General features: G+C 42.2%; 1 protein-coding gene across 1 annotated transcript in view; it reads left to right on the plus strand.

Annotated features, from left to right (window-relative positions):
• LOC112256151 (diacylglycerol kinase theta) overlaps positions 1 to 19,011 on the plus strand; it is a 29,608-nt gene extending 10,597 nt beyond the window's left edge. The window contains exons 5-23 of the mRNA XM_024429172.2: positions 2,221 to 2,346; positions 2,427 to 2,580; positions 6,762 to 6,836; positions 9,758 to 9,858; positions 10,653 to 10,867; positions 11,046 to 11,136; positions 11,338 to 11,392; positions 11,538 to 11,599; positions 11,773 to 11,923; positions 12,112 to 12,150; positions 12,698 to 12,813; positions 12,946 to 13,097; positions 13,532 to 13,680; positions 13,801 to 13,979; positions 14,456 to 14,556; positions 14,834 to 14,980; positions 15,185 to 15,296; positions 15,499 to 15,651; positions 15,790 to 19,011. Of these exons, the coding sequence (XP_024284940.1) occupies positions 2,221 to 2,346; positions 2,427 to 2,580; positions 6,762 to 6,836; positions 9,758 to 9,858; positions 10,653 to 10,867; positions 11,046 to 11,136; positions 11,338 to 11,392; positions 11,538 to 11,599; positions 11,773 to 11,923; positions 12,112 to 12,150; positions 12,698 to 12,813; positions 12,946 to 13,097; positions 13,532 to 13,680; positions 13,801 to 13,979; positions 14,456 to 14,556; positions 14,834 to 14,980; positions 15,185 to 15,296; positions 15,499 to 15,651; positions 15,790 to 15,891 (2,280 nt within the window). The 3' untranslated portion in view covers positions 15,892 to 19,011. The remainder of the gene's footprint in view (positions 1 to 2,220; positions 2,347 to 2,426; positions 2,581 to 6,761; positions 6,837 to 9,757; positions 9,859 to 10,652; positions 10,868 to 11,045; positions 11,137 to 11,337; positions 11,393 to 11,537; positions 11,600 to 11,772; positions 11,924 to 12,111; positions 12,151 to 12,697; positions 12,814 to 12,945; positions 13,098 to 13,531; positions 13,681 to 13,800; positions 13,980 to 14,455; positions 14,557 to 14,833; positions 14,981 to 15,184; positions 15,297 to 15,498; positions 15,652 to 15,789) is intronic.
• Positions 19,012 to 21,785: the final 2,774 nt, after the last annotated feature.

The following is a 21,785-nucleotide window of genomic DNA, read 5'->3' on the forward strand; positions in this document are numbered from 1 at the left end:
AACCACTCAGGGATTTCACCATGAGGCTACACATTAACAGTTTAATGTTCAATGACTGTTATATATTCCAAAACGTGCATCGTGTTTGCAACAAGGTACTAAAGTAATACTGCAAAATCCAATAGGAACACCCGGTTCAGTCTGCTTTCCTCTTGACTCTGGGAGATGAATTTACCTTTCAGCAGGACAATAACCTAAATCACAAGGCCAAGTCTACACTGGAGTTGCTTACCAAAAAGACAGTAAATGTTCCTGAGTGGCTGAGTTATAGTTTTGACTTAAATCTAATTGAAAATCTATGGCAAGACCTGAAAATGGCTGTCTAGCAATGATCACAACCAATTTGACAGAGCTTGACAAACGTTGCACAATCCAGGAGTGGAAAGCTCTTAGAGACTTACCCAGAAAGACTTACAGCTGTAATCACTCTTAGAGACTTACCCAGAAAGACTTACAGCTGTAATCACTCTTAGAGACTTACCCAGAAAGACTTACAGCTGTAATCGCTCTTCTACAAGGTATAGACCCAGGTGTGAAAACTTATATTTCTGTGTTTCATTTTCAATAGATTTGCCAAAATGTCTAAAAACACATTTTCACTTTGTCATTATGGGGGATTGTGTGTAGATGGTCCAACATTTTAAAAGTATGTTCAGGGAACGTTATTTGAACCATCATGTCATAACATCACACTACCTTTTTGAGACCATTTTAGGAATATTCCTTGCTTGTTGTTTATAGGTGTTTTAAATAACATCCAACATTAGCAGAACATTCCTGTACTGTTTCCTTAGAACCACTTCTGTTGCGCCCACATTTTGTTTGCGGCAGTATGTTCTAAGAACATTACCGGAACATTGTGTTAATACATTCCCTGGCAACCTAATGAGAACCTTACCGGAATGTTCTGTGGTAGTTTTTACAGATGTTGTGAACAACATTTTAGTGAATGTTAGGAGAACATTCCAATATTTAATTTATAACATTTTATTAAGAAAAAGGTTGTGGTGATCAAAAAACCTTCTTTGAATGTTTGTGGGACGTTATCATCCTAATGTTAGCTCAAACTCTAACTAGAACTTAATGGGAATGTTAGCTAATGTTCTGGGAATATTTCCAGTTTGCTGGGTGGTTTGTTGTTATCAATACGCATCATTAATTGTTAGGCCTATACAGGATCTTAATTTGACCACCCTGTTGCAGGAAATGACAACTTGTAGTGTATTCGAGGCTTTTAAAGTTTGTAATTTCCACTTAAAAATTTCCGACTTGATTTGTTCTAACGAAAAACGTATTAACCCATACAAAAATGGCCCTTAATTATCATCCACATTTCAATTCAAATTTCCTGGTGCTGCAGGATTATTTTCCTGCTGTGAGAAACTGGTCAAATTAAGACCCTATACCTTGGTAGGTGTATTGGATGACATCTCCATTAATGTTAGCAGTACATTCCAGTAATGTTTTCTCAGAACCAATTTAATTGAATCCAGGCCTCATTGCTGAAGAATGTTTAGAAAACATTATTGGAACAATCATGTCATAACGTCACACTAATTTCATGAGCGCATTCCTTGCTTGTTTTTAATCTCCATCAACATTAGCAGAACATTCCTGTAATGTTTTCTTAGAACCTTTTCTATTGCTTTCATCGGAACATTGTGTTAATACAATCCCTGGCAACCTAATGACAACCTTCGGTGAATGTTACATGGTAATTAATACACATTTTAATGAATGTTAGAAGAACATTCCAAGGATATTTCATTTCATGCATTTTCTTCGCAAAAATATTTGGGAATGTTATCATTCTAATGTTCGAAAAAACTTAATGGGAAACTTAGGGAATGTTCTGGGAATGTTCACAGTTTGCTGGAAAGGTACAGTATTCTCAGTAGGTAAAGAGGCAAAACAGAAGACTAGAGCAAGGGTAGCACTTTTGAGGCGGATTTTAAGTTACAGATTGTAGCTTTAACGCTGATAACCTGCCTCGGTCAGGGGAGGGATCATCTTGAGCCAAAGAGTTCCATGAGCAAGCACACTGAAACGATGTGAGAGAAATTACTGCTGTGCTGAGCAATATCAAATATTTGGTCCAGCCAGTTCTACATTAAAGCAAATCCAGCAGGATAATCAGTGTATTCCGATGTGGTGACTAATTCACTTATTGCTTTTTCAACCACCTCTCTCTCCGTCTCCTTTTCTCTCTTCTTGTCCTAGGATACGCTTCACCACCACTGGCGGGAGGGAAACATCCCCTCAGGTGCACGCTGTGAGGTCTGCCGACGCACCTGTGGCTCCTCGGACGTCCTGGCGGGGATGCGGTGCGAGTGGTGTGGTATGACGGTAAGCCTCAAAACAACACCAAATGTACCGCCACTAAAGAACAACTATAGTTAATAATGCGTTTGTTTCATTCTTTGCAGACACACGCTGCCTGTTATGTCATTGTGCCTCCAGAGTGTGGCCTAGGACGTCTACGTAGCATGCTCCTTCACCCCGCTTGCGTGCGAATATGCTCGCGGAACTTCAGCAAGATGCACTGCTACCGCATCTCTGAGAGCTGCCAGAATGACCTGGGTAAGCTGGTGGTCTCCACCAATGTTCCCTCTAAGCTGCGAACTTCACTCAACTTTGTAGAGCAGTGGTCACCAACTGGTCCATCTCCAAGGCCTTCCTAGTTGATCGGCAAACATTTCTGTGGAAGAAAAAAACAACGATAGGCTGTTGGCGGTAGGTGCATGTGATTCAGCTACACTGGGCCCCGGGTAGGTGAACTGTTGCCATTTTGAACCTTTTCATGTGTCTGAAGGTACAAATTCTGCCTTCCCGACGTGCCTGAAGAGCAAATCAAGTACTCTACAGGCCTACCGCTAGACAATCGGATGGCTCAGATTACTGTGTCTGCAGTAACGTAGCAGGCATAGCTGGGGTGGCAGGTAGCCTAGTGGTTAGAGCGTTGGGCCAGTAACCGAAAGGTTGCTGGATCAAATCCCTGAGCTGATTAGGTAAAAATCTGTTGTTTTGCCCCTGAACAAGACAGTTAACCCACTGTTCCCTGGTAGGCCGTCATTGTAAATAAGAATTTGTTCTTAACTGACTTGCCTAGTTAAATAAATAAATAAAAATTAAAAAGCTACAGCAAAGTTCGTACTGTGAGATTTCAAAATGTTTAAAACCATGACTAGAGAGAGACTGTCAATGAATACAGCAAAGAGCTGCTGGTTTTATGAGTGAGTTCATGTTTAAGTTCTTACTCAGCACTGTCAACAATTTGTATTCAACACTTTTATAAGCCATAAAATGCACGTTCTTCCTATTTCCACTCAGCTCTACAACAAGCACTGCAGCAGTAATGAATGAGTAGGAAAGTGGCTTGCATTGTTGTTATTATTATTAGCGGCTTGGGTCTTTTTTAATATCAAGGAATATTTCACTTTCTCTGTTCATAAGAGCAACAACATGAATTTGTGCATGAAGCAGAAATAATGCGGTCCGACTCGAGTTTCGGTGTCCCTTATTAGTCAGTGTCAGTGGAGGAACCTCAGTCTGCTGCTCTCTCCCTCCACTGAGACTGACTATCAGATGCAGGCACCATCAGCCCAGTAAAATAAAAAGCTAATTATTTAAATGTATGCTCACTCAGCTGTGCTTCACAAGTAATGCAAGAACTGATCTATTACCGGTGTGATCATACATACAGCCTACCTCAAATTGTTTAATATACATTTTTAAAAACAATGCATTGGCAAAGCCAATATGTGGTGTTAATGTATTGGGCCTATAGCTTACTGCACAAACCTCGTTGCTACAGTACTGTTTTTAATTGGTTAATGTTGCGTAGGCTTACATTTTTTTAAGTCATGTTAAAAAACAATCTGAGTGGTCGATCTCGGCTTGCGTTTTGACTCATAAAAGGTTGGTGGCCACTGTTCTAGAGTTTTCCCTGCTGACACTATCAGCGTTTTCCTTTATTGTGGCAATTGTAATCGACTCAACGCAATATTAGCAGCTTTCAATGCAACATACCGAAACAAAACAAACTATGCAAGACATTTTGCATAGTTCTACAAGAGCACAAAATGTGTACATTTCTAGACATCTTTGAAAGCGAGTCAGGTAAAAAGATTTTTGTTTGTCTTAAAGGGGTAGTGTTGTATTTTTAAGACAGGCTTGAATAAGCAAAGGAGTTAATAGGCAGAGGGTAGCATCATTTGTCTGATTCTCTGTAATAATTGTATGGGAATTAATGATGCATTTTATTTTGTAAAGTGGTTTCTTGCATAACACAACAAAATGTTCAGTCATCTCATTTTCTCTATTGTTATGATAGTAGGCCACTCTGGTAGGCCTACATTATGACCAAATAGCCACAGTAGCCTACTGAACCACTGTTAAAACTGTAACTTAAAGCAGGTACAGCCTCAGTGTTTACAGTAAACACGCGCTGGAAGTTGCACACAATTTTCACAGACCTGAAGACCTGAAATTTGCTCAGTGCTGAATTTTTGTTTGAGGGAACATTGGTCTCCACCGTCCATTAACCATCCCCACCCCCATACCCAAAGCCACATCCTCTAAGCAACTGTTTCACACTCAGACATTACCATTCAAACGAATATAGACAGTGTGCACACAAAATATACACATTGGAAAGTAAATTAAGAAAGTAATAAGATATACAGTGCATTTAGAAAGTATTAAGACCCCTTGACTTTTTCCACATGTTGTTACATTACAGCCTTATTCTAAAATGGCTTAAATAAATAAACAATTCCTCATCAATCTACACACAATACACAATAACAACAAAGCAAAAACGGGTATTTTGAAAGTTTTAAAAATTAATTTAAAATAAAAACAGATACCTTATTTACATAAGTATTCAGACCATTTGCTATGAGACTCAAAATTGAATCCTGTTTCCATTGATCATCTTTGAGATGTTTCTACAAATTGGATTCCACCTGTGGTATATTCAATTGATTGGACATGATTTGGAAAGGCACACACTTGTCTATATAAGGTCCCACAGTTGACAGTGCATGTCAGAGCAAAAACCAAGCCATGAGGTCGAAGGAATTATCTGTAGAACTCCGAGACAGGATTGTGTTGAGGCACAGACCTGGCAAAGGGTACCAAAACATTTCTGCAGCATTGAAGGTCCCCAAGAACACATAGGCCTCCGTCATTCTTAAATGAAATAAGTTTGGAATCCCCAAGTCTCTTCCAAGAGCTGGCTGCCCGGCCAAACTGAGCAATCGAGGGAGAAGGGCCTTGGTCAGGGAGGTCACCAAGAAACCGATGGTCACTCTGACTGAGCTCCAGAGTTCCTCTTTGGAGATGGGAAAATCTTACAGAAGGATAACCATCTCTGCAGCACTCTACCAATCAGGCCTTTATGGTAGAGTGGCCAGACGGAAGCCACGCATCAATAAAAGTGCAAAGGGATACCTAGTCAGTTGTACAACTGAATGCTTCTTCCGCATTTACCCTAACCCCTCTGAATCAGAGAGGTGCGGGGGGCTGCCATAATCGACATCCACGTCTTCGGAGCCCGGGGAACAGTGGGTTAACTGCCTTGCTCTGGGGCAGAACGACAGATTCTTACCTTGTCAGCTCGGGGATTCGATCCAGCAACCTTTTGGTTGGCACCTAAAGACTCTCAGACCATGCAAAACAAGATTCTCTGGTCTGATAAAACCAAGCTTGAACTCTTTAGCCTGAATGCCAAGAATCACGTCTGGAGGAAACCTGGCACCATCCCTGCAGTGAAGCATGGTGGTGGCAGCATCATGCTGTGGGTATGTTTTTTTCGCGGCAGGGACTGAGAGAATAGTCAGGATCGAGCGAAAGATGAACGGAGCAAAGCACAGAGAGATCCCCAGTCTGAGCAGGTTAAGGTTCACCTTCCAACAGGACAGCGACCCTAAGAACAAAGCCAAGATTACGTAGGAGTGGCTTTGGAACAAGTCTCTGAATGTGTTTGAGAGGCCCAGCCAGAGCCCGGACTTGAACCCGATTTCTGGAGAGACCTGAAAATAGCTGTGCAGCGACGATCCCCATCCAACCTGACAGAGCTTGAGAGGATCTGCAGAGAAGAATCTCCAAATACAGGTCTGCCAAGCTTGTAGCGTCATACCCAACAAGACTCGACCGAGGCTGTAATCTCTGCCAAAAGTGCTTCAATAAATATATCTGAGTAAAGGGTCTGATCACTTATGTAAATGTGATATTTCAGTTGTAATTTTTTTTTGTAAATTTGCAACCATTTCTGTGTTTGCTTTGTCATTATGGGGTAATTGATGAGGGGAGAAAAAAACAATTTAATCCATTTTAGAATAAGGCTGTAATGTAACAATGTAGAAAAAGTCAAGGTGTCTGAATACTTTCCAAAGGCACTGTAACTGAATGGCTGAGTTTCCGTTCTGAAAATGTGAGACCTAGGCCTAATTCATTCTCTGACAATACCACACAGTCAACTTTTCAGTCCCTTTATAAACATTCTTACTTCTAGGCTGTCAGGAATGACGTCTGTCTTTGAGCAAGTGTCAACTTGTCGTTGTCTCTTGTTCTAGGTCAGACACGATGTCATTTGTCAAGCAAGATGAGCAACGATAAACTGAGCTTGACTTAGAAATTAAAAAAGCATTCCATGTTTCACACGTGTGTAAACTATGTGGGAAAACAAATGCAACGTTCATTCTATTTCCTCATTGTTTGCCTTCACTTACCTATACCTAACACTTTTGCTTCATCAGATAACCTGGACGAAGTTGACACCCAGATTCCAGCAACTACAAAGGAGAGCCAGCCGGCAACCACAGCGGATTCAGGTAGAGAGAGGATAAGTTCTCATGTGTATTTGGCCAGTAATGTTTCCCTGTGATCAGTGAAGTCACATCAAAACCGATACAATCATTCCCATGTTTCAACTATATAAGAGTCCCTAACGTTTCTGTAAGAAGTTACAGTACCAGTCAACAGTTTGGACAAACCTACAGTTGAAGTCGTAAGTTTACATACACCTGAGCCAAATACATTTAAACTCAGTTTTTCACAATTCCTGACATTTAATCCTAGTAAAAATTCCCTGTCTTAGGTCAGTTAGGATCACCAGTTTATTTTAAGAATGTGAAATGTCAGAATAATAGTGGAGAGAATTATTTCTTTCAGCTTTTATTTCTTTCATCACATTCCCAGTGGGTCAGAAGTTTACATACACTCAATTAGTATTTGGTAGCATTGCCTTTAAATTGTTTAACTTGGGTCAAACGTTTCAGGTAGCCTTCCACAAGCTTCCCACAATAGGTTGGGTGAATTTTGGCCCGTTCCTCCTAACAGAGCTGGTTTGTAGGCCCCCTTGCTCGCACATGCTTTTTCAGTTCTGCTCACTAATTGTCTACAGGATTGAGGTCAGGGCTTTGTGATGGCCACTCCAATACCTCAACTTTGTTGTCCTTAAGCCATTTTGCCACAACTTTTAGAAGTATGCTTGGGGTCATTGTCCATTTGGAAGACCCATTTGCAACCAAGCTTTAACTTCCTGACGGATGTCTTGATATGTTGCTTCAATATATCCACATAATTCTCCTCCCTCATGATGTCATCTATTTCGTGAAGTGCACCAGTCCCTCCTGCAACAAAGGACCCCCACAACATGATGCTGCCACCCCCGTGCTTCACGGTTGGGTTGGTGTTCTTCGACTTGCAAGCCTCCCCCTTTTTCCTCCAAACATAATGATGGTCATTATGGCCAAACAGTTCTATTTTTGTTTCATCGGACCAGAGGACATTTCTCAAAAAAGTACAATCTTTGTCCCCATGTGCAGTTGCAAACCGTAGTCTGGCTTTTTTATGGATGAACCAGACTTGTGGACGTCTTCAATTTGTTTTCTGAGGTCTTGGCTGATTTCTTTTGATTTTTCCATGATGTCAAGCAAAGAGGCACTGAGTTTGAAGGTAGGCCTTGAAATGCATCCACAGGTCGACCTCCAGTTGACTCAAATGATGTCAATTAGCCTATCAGAAGCTTCTAAAGCCATGACATCATTTTCTTGAATTTTACAAGCTGTTTAAAGGCACAGTAAACTTAGTGTACTTCTGACCCACTGTAATTGTGATACAGTGAATTATAAGTGAAATAATCTGTCTGTACACAATTGTTGGAAAAATTACTTGTGTCATGCACAAATTAGATGTCCTAACCGACTTGCCAAAGCTATAGTTTGTTAACAAGAAATTTGTAGAGTGGTTGAAAAACGAGATTCAATGACTCCAACCTAAGTGTATGTAAACTTCCGACTTCAACTGTACTCATTCCGTGGTTTTTCTATATTTTTACTATTTTCTACATTGCAGAATAATAGTGAAGACATCAAAACTATGAAATAACACATATAGAAACATGTAGTAAGCAAAAAAGTGTTAAACAAATCTAAATATATTTTAGATTCTTGGAAGTTGCCACCCTTTGCCTTGGTAACATCTTTGCACACTCTTGTCATTCTCTCAACCAGCTTCATGAGGTATTCACCTCTGGAATGTATTTCAATCAACATGTGTGCCTTGTTAGAAGTTAATTTGTGGAATTTCTTTCCTTCTTAATGCGTTTGAGCCAATCAGTTGTGTTATGACAAGGTAGGGATGGTATACAGAAGATAGCTATATTTGGTAAAAGACCAAGTCTATTTTATGGCAAGAACAGCTCAGCTCAAATAAGCAAAGCGAAATGACAGTCCATCATTACTTTAAGACATGAAGTTCAGTCAATCCGGAAAATCTCAAGAACTTTGAACGTTTCTTCAAGTGCAGTCGCAAAAACCATCAAGCGCTATGATGAAACTGGCTCTCATGAGGACCGCCACAGGAAAGGAAGACCCAGAGTTACCTCTGCTGCAGAGGAGACGTTCATTAGAGTTACCAACCTCAGAAATTGCAGTCCAAATAAATGCTTCACACAGTTCAAGTAGCAGACACATCTCAACATCAACTGTTCAGAGGAGACTGCGTGAATCAGATCTTCATGGTCGAATTGCTGCAAAGAAACCATTACTAAAGGACACCAATAATAAGAAGAGACTTGCTTGGGCCAAGAAACACGAGCAATGGACATTAGACCAGTAAAAATCTGTCCTTTGGTCTGATGAGTCCAAATTTGAGATTTTTGGTTCCAACCGCAGTGTAAGGGCTATTTGACCAAGAAGGAGAGTGATGGAGTGCTGCATCAGATGACCTGGTCTCCACAATCACCCGACCTCAACCCAATTGAGATGGTTTGGGATGAGTTTGACCGCAGAGCGAAGGAAAAGTAGCAAACAAGTGCTCAGCATATGTGGGAAGTCCTTCAAGTCTGTTGTAAAAGCATTCCAAGTGAAGCTGGTTGAGAGAATGCCAAGAGTGTGCAAAGCTGTCATCAAGGTAAAGGGTGGCTACTTTGAAGAATCTAAAATCTATTCTGATTTGCTTACTACATGATTCCATATATATTATTTCATGTCTTCACTATTATTCTACAATGTAAAAAATAGTACAAATAAAGAAAAACCCTTGAATGAGTCCAAATGTTTTTGACTGGTACTGTATTTTGTGTTGCTTTAACTGTGTGTGCTATTTGGAGCAAGACACTGAGCTAACGGGTCCTAATGCTCCCAATGTTCAGCATTTGCTAATGTTTAGTAATCTATCCTAATTATACAGGTCCATACATGTAGAATTTCCCACGTTTGTCTAAAGAGTGTTTTTTTGCAAACTTCAGGGAAGCAGGTTCTCAAGGTGTTTGATGGGGACGATGCAGTCAAGCGCAGCCACTTCCGCTTGGTCTCCATTCCTCGGATAACCAAGAATGAGGAAGTGGTGGTGAGATTCTCCCCATTCCCTAAAACTGGATTAACACAGGATTATTTCCACTCTTTTCTGGCATCAAGTGATTCATTATTTTTAGAGTGCATTTATTTTCTCCCACCACTCCTTCCTGGATATCTGCTGTGTATGTAGCCTTTAGCCCTGCTCTGTCACACCTGATTCAAGGTCCTGATGTTCAGCTGGTCAGCAGTGGTGTTAAGTAAAAATACATGAAAGTATTACTTAAGTCGTTTTTTTCTTCATATCTGTACTTTACTATTTATAATTTTGACAACATTTACTTCACTACAATCCAAATGAAAATAATGTACTTTTCATGCCTGTATCAAGAGAACATCCCTGGTCATCCCCACGGCCTCTTAACTGGCAGACTCAATAAATCTTCATTTGTAAATGAGGTCTGAGTATTGGAATGTGCCCCTGGCTATCTGTAAATTTTAAAAAAACAAGAAAATTATGTTGTCTGGTTTGCTTAATTTGAAATGATTTATACTTTTACTTTTGATACTTAAGTATATTTTAGCAATTAGCTTTTGATACTTAAGTATATACCAAATACTTTTAGACTTTTACTCAAGTAGTATTTTAATGGGTGACTTTCACTTTTACTTGAGTTGTTTTCTATTAAGGTATCTTTACTTTACTGACAATTGGGTACTTTTTCCACCACTGACTATGCAATGTTTTTAAGTACTACTGTTTGTTAGAATCAGGTCAGGTGTGTCAAAGCCTGCACTCCCAGTAGGTCTCTCCAGGAGGATGATCACTGATCTAATCCCTGTCTGCAGGAGTCAGCGTTGAGGACCTTCTACATCCCAGATGACTCGCTGGACTACGAGCTCCAAGACAACGGCCAGCAGGCTCTACACAGCAATGACATCCTCAACCGTAACGGCACCCCTGACGAAAAGGCCATCTTTAAGGAGAATGTGCCTGAGGCGTGGCTTCTAAGGGCCAAACCCCAGGACACAGAGGTCCTCAAGGTTTATGCTGGCTGGCTCAAGTGAGTACTGCAGGGGGACAATACTTAGTCATTGGGCAAATCTCAAATGACTATTCCCTAAAAGTGCATTCCTTTTTGAACAATCCTTTGCTGATGCCTAATGAGTTGTTCCCATGGTAAAAGTTGCCCTTATACCATACCTCTATTTCCCATCTCTGCTGCCTGGCTCTGTTTACAGGGTTGGTGTGGCGTACATATCCATCTCCATCTCCAAGAACAGCACAGTGGATTCTGTCATTAACGAGGTCCTCACTCAACTGGGAAGACAGGTACAGCTTACTAGCAGGTCTCCAACATAACACACCCAGTCCACCTTAACTGCAGCTTGGCACATACCTTGGCACTAGTATTGTTCACAGAAATTGCAATTAATGGTTGTACTAGAGACTCCATTGCTCTGACTGTATAAACGTATCTGTTAATGACAACCCTCGTTCAATACTGTTGTTTGGTGATGCTCTTTTCTCCAGGACGAAGACCCATCAAGCTTTAGCCTTGTGGAGGTTTACATGGGCAGTAAGCAAGGTCAGGAAACAGGGAGGTGGCAGACCTATACACCAAGGCTGGGTTTTTACATAGCAAGTGTCATACTCTGTTTATTATATGCCTTCATTACTGTATCTTATCAAAGTTCACTGACGGGGTGTGTTATTTCTCTCCCTACATTCAGTTCAGAGACAAGGGCTGACAGGCCAGGAGCTGCTACTGTACAAACTGCAGGAGATAAGGAAGGTATGAGGAACTTCAACCTGACATTTAAGTTTATGGGCGATCGGGTGTGCATAACGTAACAAAATGTGGAAAAGGTCAAGGGGTCTGAATACTTTCCTAATGCACTGTATGTGTGTGTGTAGGTGTTTATGAACAGGCGTGTGTGTTTATCTTTGTCTTTTTGTTTCTGACAGATCTCCCTAAGGCAGATGAACCAGACCCGTTTCTACATAGTGGAGAGCAGGAAGCAAGTTGTGCAGGTCAACCTGCTGCTGGAGGGACTGCCTGTACAACTGAGCAAGGAGGAATATACCAACCTTCTACAGGAGCACTTAGCTATCAAGAGTGAGTCTACACACATCGCATCACCATGCTGCTCCTTTTCTATAATTAAAACAGATGGAATCCCACGGTATTCAGTGTTGTTCCGCTTTACCCCAGAAATCCTCCTGAACATTTCCCTTGAAATAGACTATAGTTGATTGAAATGTGATTAAGACTGTTAACTAACTAGATTTGAATCTGCTCCTTAGGTCACTTGGTCACCATCACACATGTTTACGGGAGCCAAGGTGGGTATGTCGCCATGGAAACAGCCAGTGGAGCACCACCTTCCCTTTTCCACCCCCCCTCCATCTCATCCCACTCTTTTCTCCCCACAATCCCCTCCCTGTCCCCCTCCCTGTGCCCTCATTCCACATAATCCCCATTCAGGACACACAGGCTTTAGTTGGCTCTGAAACAGACGGTCTGTTCTGGGCTGTGTGTCCCTGCTTGACACTGCTCAAGTCGCTCCTCTGTTGCCGCAGGCCACTGCAGCAGGGTCCTGCCCCATTCAGTGTTACATAAGCCTCTTTCTTACTGACTATGAGTGTCCCACTGCAGCTGCCACTTCCCTAGAGCTAAATGGGCCATTTATATCAAGCCTGCTGTATGGCCCACAGCCATTTATCTTGCGATGTCTTTATTATAATGTTATGTTTGGTGCAATACATCCAAAGTACTAAATGTCATTATAACATTGAATGTGTGCCAGTCTGGGCTATATGAGAGGTCATATTTACAGTGCTTGTTATGCAACATCACATCCTGAGGTTTGCTTGTCTGTCTGAGTTGTAGGTGCAGTAGTGGTGCAGATAACGTGCTTCTCTGAGGCTGAGAGGATCTACATGTTAGCCAAAGACACGTCTGTCAGCAACCAGCAGCTGACCTCCCTAGTCATACCAGAGATCATGGTAATGCTGCATCAATGTGAAGTAAACAATCCCAGATCCCAATTGAATGTGTCATTTACATGACCAGACCTTTTTAAAGAAGCTGGCTTGCTTTACTCCATTGACTGTGCTGCTGTTGTAACTCCCCTGCAGCACAACAAGTTGCCCAAAGGGGGCTCGCCCTTACTGGTGTTTGTCAACCCCAAGAGCGGCGGGCTGAAGGGCCAAGAGCTTCTTTACGGCTTCCGGAAGCTTCTCAACCCCCACCAAGTGTTTGACATGACCAACGGGGGACCGTTGCCTGGGTGAGACAAGTGGTGGTTAGCCTCATTCAGCAGTGTGATGTGAGAGCTGTTGTGTTTGTAGAAGGGGGGTCTGTATTGTGCAATGTTTTTTCCACAAGGTCTTTGGAAGGAGTTTTTTCTACTATGTATGTTTGTTAGCCATGACACGGACACAAAGAAATTAGCCAACCAGCGAATACATGATTGACTTTAAATATATATGTTGTAGAAAATAATAGAAACATTGTTATTTATGTAAGAGATATATCTAACTAGCTTACTAGGCTATAATTCTAACCAATGAAAGAGAGAGATATATCTAACTAGCTTACTAGGCTATAATTCTAACCAATGAAATAGATAGATATATCTAACTAGCTTACTAGGCTATAATTTTAACCATTGAAATAAGCACCTTATCTCTTTTTTATGTTCTTTTATTCTATCCTCCACAGACTGCACACGTTTAGAGAGGTACCCCGCTTCCGAGTTTTGGTGTGTGGGGGAGATGGGACGGTGGGCTGGGTCCTGGGGGTCCTGGAGGCCATCCGACACAAGCTGGTCTGTCCTGAGCCCCCCATTGGTATTGTCCCACTGGGCACAGGTGAGAGGACACACCCTTCTCTTCTGATCACTGTAGTGTGCGTAAGTTAGCTTTAATCAGCATATATCAGTAGTTGAACTATTCCCCCCCAATATCTTCTCCCCCAATGCCTTCCATCAGGTAATGACCTGGCGCGGATCCTGCGCTGGGGGGCGGGTTACAGCGGAGAGGACCCCCACCACATCCTTGTGTCTGTAGACGAGGCGGAGGAGGTGCAGATGGACCGCTGGACCATCCTGCTGGATGCACAGGAAGTCACAGAGGACGGCAAGGAGAACGGCTTCCTGGAACCACCAAAGGTACAATCAGATGAATGCTGATATAACAATGGCAATAGTTATAATTTGAATCATAACTATAATGCCAAGAGATCTTGGTCCCTAGCTGTGTGTTACCGCTTTCCATGTCTGTTGTCTGTAACTTGTGAGGTGTGGAAACACTTTGTTGCTTTTATGAATTTTGTCTTGCTGCTTTTTGTTCTATGTTGCTCTGTCTGTATGCTACATCTTGCTTGTCCTATGTTTCTCTGTCTGTATGCTATGTCTCGCTTGTCCTATGTTGCTATTGTCTATATTGTAATTGTTTTTAATAACCTGCCCAGGGACTGCGGTTGAAAATTAGCCGGCTGGCTAAAACCAACACTTTTACTGAAACGTTGATTAATGTGCACTGTCCCTGTATAAAATAAAATAAACTCAACTCAATCTATTCAGTTGATGCATGGGCACGCTGGTCGTCCTGGTCATTCATTTACTGGTGGTCTCCCTTGTTGCAGATAGTGCAGATGAACAATTATTTTGGTCTGGGCATCGATGCTGAGCTCAGTTTGGACTTCCACCATGCCCGTGAAGAAGAACCAGGAAAGTTCAACAGCAGGTAGGAGACCACCTCCAGTAAGAAGCTGCTTTAAAATGTCTCAAAAAAGAGAACATCCCCAAAACGACTTATCCTTGTTGTGTGTGTGTGTGTAGCAGTGGAGGCTGCTGAGGGAGGACGGTTTATAATAATGATTGGAATGAAGCTAATGGAATGGCATTAAACACATGGAAACCATGTTTGATGTATTTGATACCATTCCACTAATACTGCTCCAGCCATTACCACTAGCCCATCCTCCCCAATTAAAGTGCGACCAACCTCCTGTGGTATGTAGGTTCCATAACAAAGGTGTGTACCTGAAGGCGGGTCTGCAGAAGCTGAGCCACACACGGAACCTTCACAAGGACCTTAAACTGCAGGTGGACAAACAAGAAGTGGAACTGCCCAGCATAGAAGGCCTCATCTTCCTAAACATCCCCAGGTAGGAAATACACACAAAAACACACAGGGTTAAACTCTACACGCAGCTGAGAGTCAGACACTCATGACGTATGACATTCACTTCAAGATGCATGCTCATGAAGAGGAATGGCCTCACACATGGTCTCCTTACTCACACAAACCTAAAAGTACATAACGATCTGTAACACAGTCAGTACTTACAACTGCGTGTGTGTGTGTTCAGCTGGGGCTCTGGGGCAGACCTGTGGGGATCAGAGGGTGACTCGCGCTACGGGAAACCACGCATTGACGATGGCATGCTGGAGGTGGTGGGGGTGACCGGGGTAGTGCACATGGTGAGTTCATCACCTACTGCCCTTACATACCTGTTCCCTTACTCTGTTGAGTACCTTGTATGTCCTGATACCACAGAGAAGAGAGACATCAGTGCTAAAAAGGATCCCAGTGTTTCAGAACGTTTTCTCCAGTGTACAGCGTTAAAATCAGGATACCACGAATGAGGTTTGTATACAGATATATCTGTGTTGTGTGGTCCAGGGCCAGGTGCAGGGCGGCATGCGTTCTGGGATCCGTCTCGCCCAGGGCAACTACGTGCGTATCACAGTGACCAAGCCCATCCCTGTGCAGGTGGATGGAGAGCCCTGGATCCAGGCCCCTGGAAATATCATCATATCTGCAGCAGGCCCAAAGGTAACAGCTTTTTCCTACTATAATGGGGCAAATAGTTACAACTTTACTGTGGTGTCCTTCACCATGGATGCAAATCTCCCATAGCTATCTATAAAGTAAAGCGCTGTTAAGCTATCGTGTCCTTGATGCTGTGTTCAGGTACGGATGCTGAGGAAGTCCAAACACAAACAGAAGAAGCAGCCTGCCAGCCTGAAAGAGAGGCGATCCGAAAGCCCTTCGTCCAGCGATGGGGGACACTGATGCCCCCCCCAACACCTGCTCCTTGGTGTCACCATGTGAGCATGGTGGCCTGTTGGCTGCTCTAAACAGCTGTGGCAGGGGCCCGTGTGCTCCATAGGCTCTCAGATGGTTTGCGTAGCTAGCACTGTCATCTCCTGGAGTGTTACATTGATAAAGGAGGAGATATCACAAGCATTTAGCAGTCCCTCTCATTCTCATCTTACTGCTGATCAATTTCACCTCTGTTGGGTTCGGTTGCCCCAGTTAAGATCATTCAGATTAGCTTCCTGTCTGATTTGTAAGTTTGTTTTATTTTTGCAGTCCTTCAGAGTTGGTATGGCCTGGCATTTATCGAAGACAAATACATTGTAACAATTGGCCGTGGTATTATCTGGTACTATAGCATTTGGTACCAGGTGGTTACAATGAGTCCCCAAGAAACCGAGAGGTATTTATGGACAACTTGTAATTACTGTGTTACCGTGTAATATCAAAGTAAATACCAGACGGAAAAATAAAGTGTAGTTGTTGCTTTTTTAAAGTTCAGACATCAAGCTGCTTGCTGGATTAACGTCAAATAGTCTACTACTTGACAAATGACCTACTACTTGACAAATAGGCTACTACTTGACAAATAGGCTAGTACTTCGCAAATATTCTACTACTTGACAAATAGTCTCTTACTACTTGACAAATAGTTTAGTACTTGACAAATAGTTTAGTATTTGATTTGACAAAGTATTAGTATTAATGTAAAACAACAACTTACCAAAGTAAAAATGCTTACGTGTAGTATATTAGAGTGAAAAAAACTCACTATTTGCCTAAAACCCCACTAGCCATTCAATAACAATTCTAGGAAGTGCATGTGAGACATTGCATGTTATTTGATACGTACATGTTTCATTCAGTTGTAATACTTTGAGGAAAATCGATATTCCAAGTGGAGACTTAAAACAGTAGCCTCAGAAATATGCACATCCGCACAGACAAACACACTCCCATCTTAATATTCAGTTAGTGCATACTCAAGTCTGTTGCCAAGTTCCTCCTATTGTTTATAACCTCTCTCTGTAGCAGTCACCCTCGCTGCAGAATAAGTACTCACCTCACTTAATGCCTCACAAATGTATTCCAAACATAAGTATCATTGTGTTTGAATGGAATCATAACTTGAATGTTGCACTCCATTCGTTGTTTTACATATCTCTGTTGCTGCTCATTTTTTTGTAGCTGATGGAATGAATGCAGGGAGGAGACCACCAGCCAATCCTAAATATGCATTATAAACTAGAGAGATTTGTGTTGTATTTCTCCAGTCATTTGCTTGGCCTGGAGGTCATGTTTCATTCATAGTAGAGATGGTACGCCTGAGTACCTGTTCTCTTGTTGTCAGCACTTCGTCCGCATTCCTGGTGATGTAGAATTTACAAGAAATGCAGTCATGAAATGACTCCTTCATTTGAAGGAGGATCTCATTTTTTACACTCCAGCACATGATGTCGCTGGAACAGTATTTGATTGATTCTAAGTTGACTCACTTTTGTGACTTGGTGCTAGTGTGTAGCAAAACGTTTGAATCTTTCACTCCACTAACAGCTTCGGGCCCTATTCAATCAAAACTGGTAAGCTGGTGTTGTGGTTGAGTCAGAATCTGCAGTCCTTTTATGCGGTCTGAAAGTATTTGTGAAAGCACAGTATTTCCAAGTTGCATTGACAGCTAACTGGGCTTGAAAGAATAGGGTCCTAGACAGTTGGGTCCTCATGGCCCAGTAAACACACCCACTGTGGTGATTTCACCTGTGGTTCCTCATTGGCTGTGTTCCAATCATCGTAATTACTTTCTTTCCTTGTCTCTTCTCCTTCCTGAACACTAGTAAATGAAGGGCTTGGATAGGTACTCACCATATACCATAGAGACTTATGACAAGGAGACTTATGACAATGAACCCATTTTAGACTGAGGGGACACAGCTATTGTGTTGTGAAATGCATGTACCGTCAACAGCCTGTGTAAAAGAAAAACGGGAGTAAACATAGTGACGTTTTTAGCTGTTTAGCTCTAATATGAGAATGTTTCTGTGTATACAGTATGTGAAGACAAGGATTGGTTTTAGATCAATAAGTATCTTTGGTATCTGTCTTTGGTGTCAGTGGTCAGCTCTGTTCTGCAGTGCTCATTGAGATAGTCCGTCTTTTACAACCATTGCTGTGAGGTTTTGTCACACCATAACTCCATCACCAAAAGCAATCCACTCCAAAGATAATGCTCCAATAGGAATGCCCCTTTCACCCCTCTCATAAGACGGAAGAATGTCCACACCAAGGGATGATTTGAATATACATGGAAGAAGTGATGACTGATTGCTGGCAAATGCATCAGCACACAGTTTGATGGCTATCAATCATAACATTTTGGTGTTTGCCCTAAAAAGTGCCATTATTTTAATACATTTTTTATTTCTCCTCAATGTTGCCGCACTGAAAACTCCATAACAGCATTGCGTCAATGCCCAAGGTACTGTTTTGTGTTGAATGTCGCTTATGTGTATATCGTAGTAAGTTTACAGCTTCTGCATCATTTGTGCCTGTTGCTGTGCGATGAACCTTCAGGCCAAAGTGTCATTCTGTGTTGTCATTAGACCTAACCTCCACGTGGTGCCTCATTCAAGTGCTTCTAGAACCTTGGTGGTATTACCTGTGTGTCAAAGTGTTTAACATGATGTGTGGTCCACTCCTGCTGGTGCAGTGATTGAATATCTTCATCTAGGCATTTTTAGACCATTTTGAGCTAATGTGCCTATAGATGACTTATGTTGTCAATTCTGTGTTTTTATTTTATTTGCCGTAATAAAGGTATTTTACGTTTTTACCAAGTCTAAATAGCAGTTAAAAGCTAAAGGAATAAATATGTATATTTTTGCAGACAAAAGCTGTTTTTAGTTTGAACTGTAAATTGCACTACAGGGTGACGGTATTGACGGTATTGTTTTACAGATGCTTTTAGGTGTTAAGTTTGGTTACTCTGATGTTTAAAAAACTAAATCTAAAGATATATGTGAAAATAACTAAAGATATATGAAAAGATTCTGTGTAACAATTGTGTCCAGTTAAAATAAAATCAAGAAATGGGACATCTTATGTATTATTGTACCTGAGTTTTTATTGTAGTTGGGAAGTCATATCTGGGATACGGGAAGTCTGGGAAGTCATGTCCGTGTCGAATACTACAAGGGAGAAACGGGTTGCACTTTTTTACGGTACTGAAGTCACCAGGTATTTTACATTGCATCAAGTAGAAAATAATTTGGTATCAGATCGTAGCAAACGTATAAGTGCTAGAAAGTGAATGCCATTTCTTTGTCGTGTGGCTCAGGCTTTGTTGGGCAACTGGCTGCCTGGCGAGGCCCCCTTTTAAAAATCCTACAATGTGATTTTCTGGATTTTTTTTTCTCATTTTGTCTGTCATAGTTGAAGTGTACCTATGATGAAAATTACAGGTCTCTCATCTTTTTAAGTGGGAGAACTTGCACAATTGGTGGCTGACTAAATACTTTTTTGCCCCACTGTAAATGCACTCACTACTAACTGGAAGTCGCACTGGATAAGAGCGTCTGCTAAATTACTAAAATGTAATGTAAAATGTTGTTAGTTAACATCCCAGCTTTACCATACTACGTAATGGTCACCAGGGGGCAGGTGCTACCATAGATATATGTATTACATTTTTTATTTACCCTTAATTTAACTAGGCAAGTCAGTTAAGAACAAATTCTTATTTACAATGACAGCCTACCAAAAGGCCTCCTACGGGGGCTGGGATTAAAAATAAATAAAATATAAATATAGGACAAAACACACATCACAACAAGAAACAACACTACATAAAGAGAGACCTAAGACAACAACATAGCAAGGCAGCAACACATGACAACACAGCATGGTAGCAACACAACATAACAACAACATGGTAGAAACAACATAGTAGCGCAAAACATGGTACAAACATTATTGGGCACAGACAACAGCACAAAGGGAAAGAAGGTAGAGACAATAATACATCACACAAAGCAGCCACAACTGTCAGTAAGAGTGTCCATGATTGAGTCTTTGAATGAAGAGATTGAAATAAAACTGTCCAGTTTGAGTGTTTGTTGCAGCTCGTTCCAGTCGCTAGCTGCAGTGAACTGAAAAGAGGAGCAACCCAGGGATGTGTGTGCTTCGGTGACCTTTAACAGAATGTGACTGGCAGAACAAGTGTTGTATGTTGAGGATGAGGGCTGCAGTAGATATCTCAGATAGGGGGGAGTGAGGCCTAAGAGGGGTTTATAAATAAGCATCAACCAGTGGGTCTTGTGACGGGTATAAAAAGATGACCATTTTACAGAGGAGTATAGAGTGCAGTGATGTGTCCTAAAAGGAGCATTGGTGGCAAATCTGATGGCCGAATGGTAAAGAACATCTAGCCGCTCGGGAGCACCCTTACCTGCCGATCTATATATTATGTCTCTGTAATCTAGCATGGGAAGGACGGTCATCTGAATCAGGGTTAGTATGGCAGCTGGGGTGAAAGAGGATTGATTATGATAGAGGAAACCATGTCTAGATTTAACTTTAGCCTGCAGCTTTGATATGTGCTGAGAGAAGGACAGTGTAACGTCTAGCCATATGTAACAGTATAACTTTAGACCGTCCCCTCGCCCACACCCGGGCGCAAACCAGGGACCCTCTGCACACATCAACAACAGTCACCCTCAAAGCATCGTTACCCATCGCTCCACAAAAGCTGCGGCCCTTGCAGAGCAAGGGGAACCACTACTTCAAGGTCTCAGAGCAACTGACGTCACCGATTGAAACGCTATTAGTAGCCATTTCACATCGGTTACACATACACTCAAGTACTTGTACGAGGTGACTACCTCAAGTTCTAAACCCTCAGAGATAGTAAAAACACCTGTGGGGAGAGGGGCATTCTTCTTACCAAACCACATGACCTTTGTTTTGGAGGTGTTCAGAACAAGGTTAAGGGTAGAGAGCTTGTTGGACACTAAGAAAGCTTTGTTGTAGAGCATTCAACACAACATCCGGGGAGGTGCCAGCTGAGTATAAGACTATCATCTGCATATAAATAGATGAGAGAGTTGCCTACTGCCTGAGATATGTTGTTGATGTAAATTGAGAAGAGCGTGGGGCCTAGGATTGAGCCTTGGGGTACTCCCTTGGTGACAGGAGGTGGCTGAGACAGCAGATTTTCTGACTTTATACACTGCACTATTTAAGAGAGGTAGTTAGCAAACCAAGCCAAAGACCCCTCAGAGACACCAATACTCCTTAGCCGGCCCACAAGAATGGAATGGTCTACCATATCAAAAGCTTTGGCCAAGTCAATAAAAATAGCAGCACAGCATTGCTTAGAATCAAGGGCAATGGTGACATCATTGAGGACCTTTAAGGTTGCAGTGACACATCCATAACCTGAGCGGAAAACAGATTGCATACCCGAGAGAATACTATAGACATCAAGAAAGCCAGTCAGGGGCCTCCCGGGTGGCGCAGTGGTTAAGGGCGCTGTACTGCAGCGCCAGCTGTGCCATCAGAGACTCTGGGTTCGTGCCCAGGCTCTGTCGTAACCGGCCGGGAACGGAAGGTCTGTGGGGCGACGCACAATTGGCCTAGCGTTGTCCGGGTTAGGGAGGGCTTGGCCAGTAGGGATGTCCTTGTCTCATTGTGCACCAGCGACTCCTGTGGCGGGCCAGGCACAGTGCGCGCTAACCAAGGTTGCCAGGTGCACAGTGTTTCCTCTGACACATTGGTGCGGCTGGCTTCCGGGTTGGATGTGCGCTGTGTTAAGAAGCAGTGCGGCTTGTTTGGGTTGTGTATCAGAGGACGCATGACCTTCAACCCTCTCTCCCGAG

The sequence above is a fragment of the Oncorhynchus tshawytscha genome, linkage group LG08 (assembly GCF_018296145.1).
Source record: "Oncorhynchus tshawytscha isolate Ot180627B linkage group LG08, Otsh_v2.0, whole genome shotgun sequence".
NCBI classification, from domain to species: domain Eukaryota; kingdom Metazoa; phylum Chordata; class Actinopteri; order Salmoniformes; family Salmonidae; genus Oncorhynchus; species Oncorhynchus tshawytscha.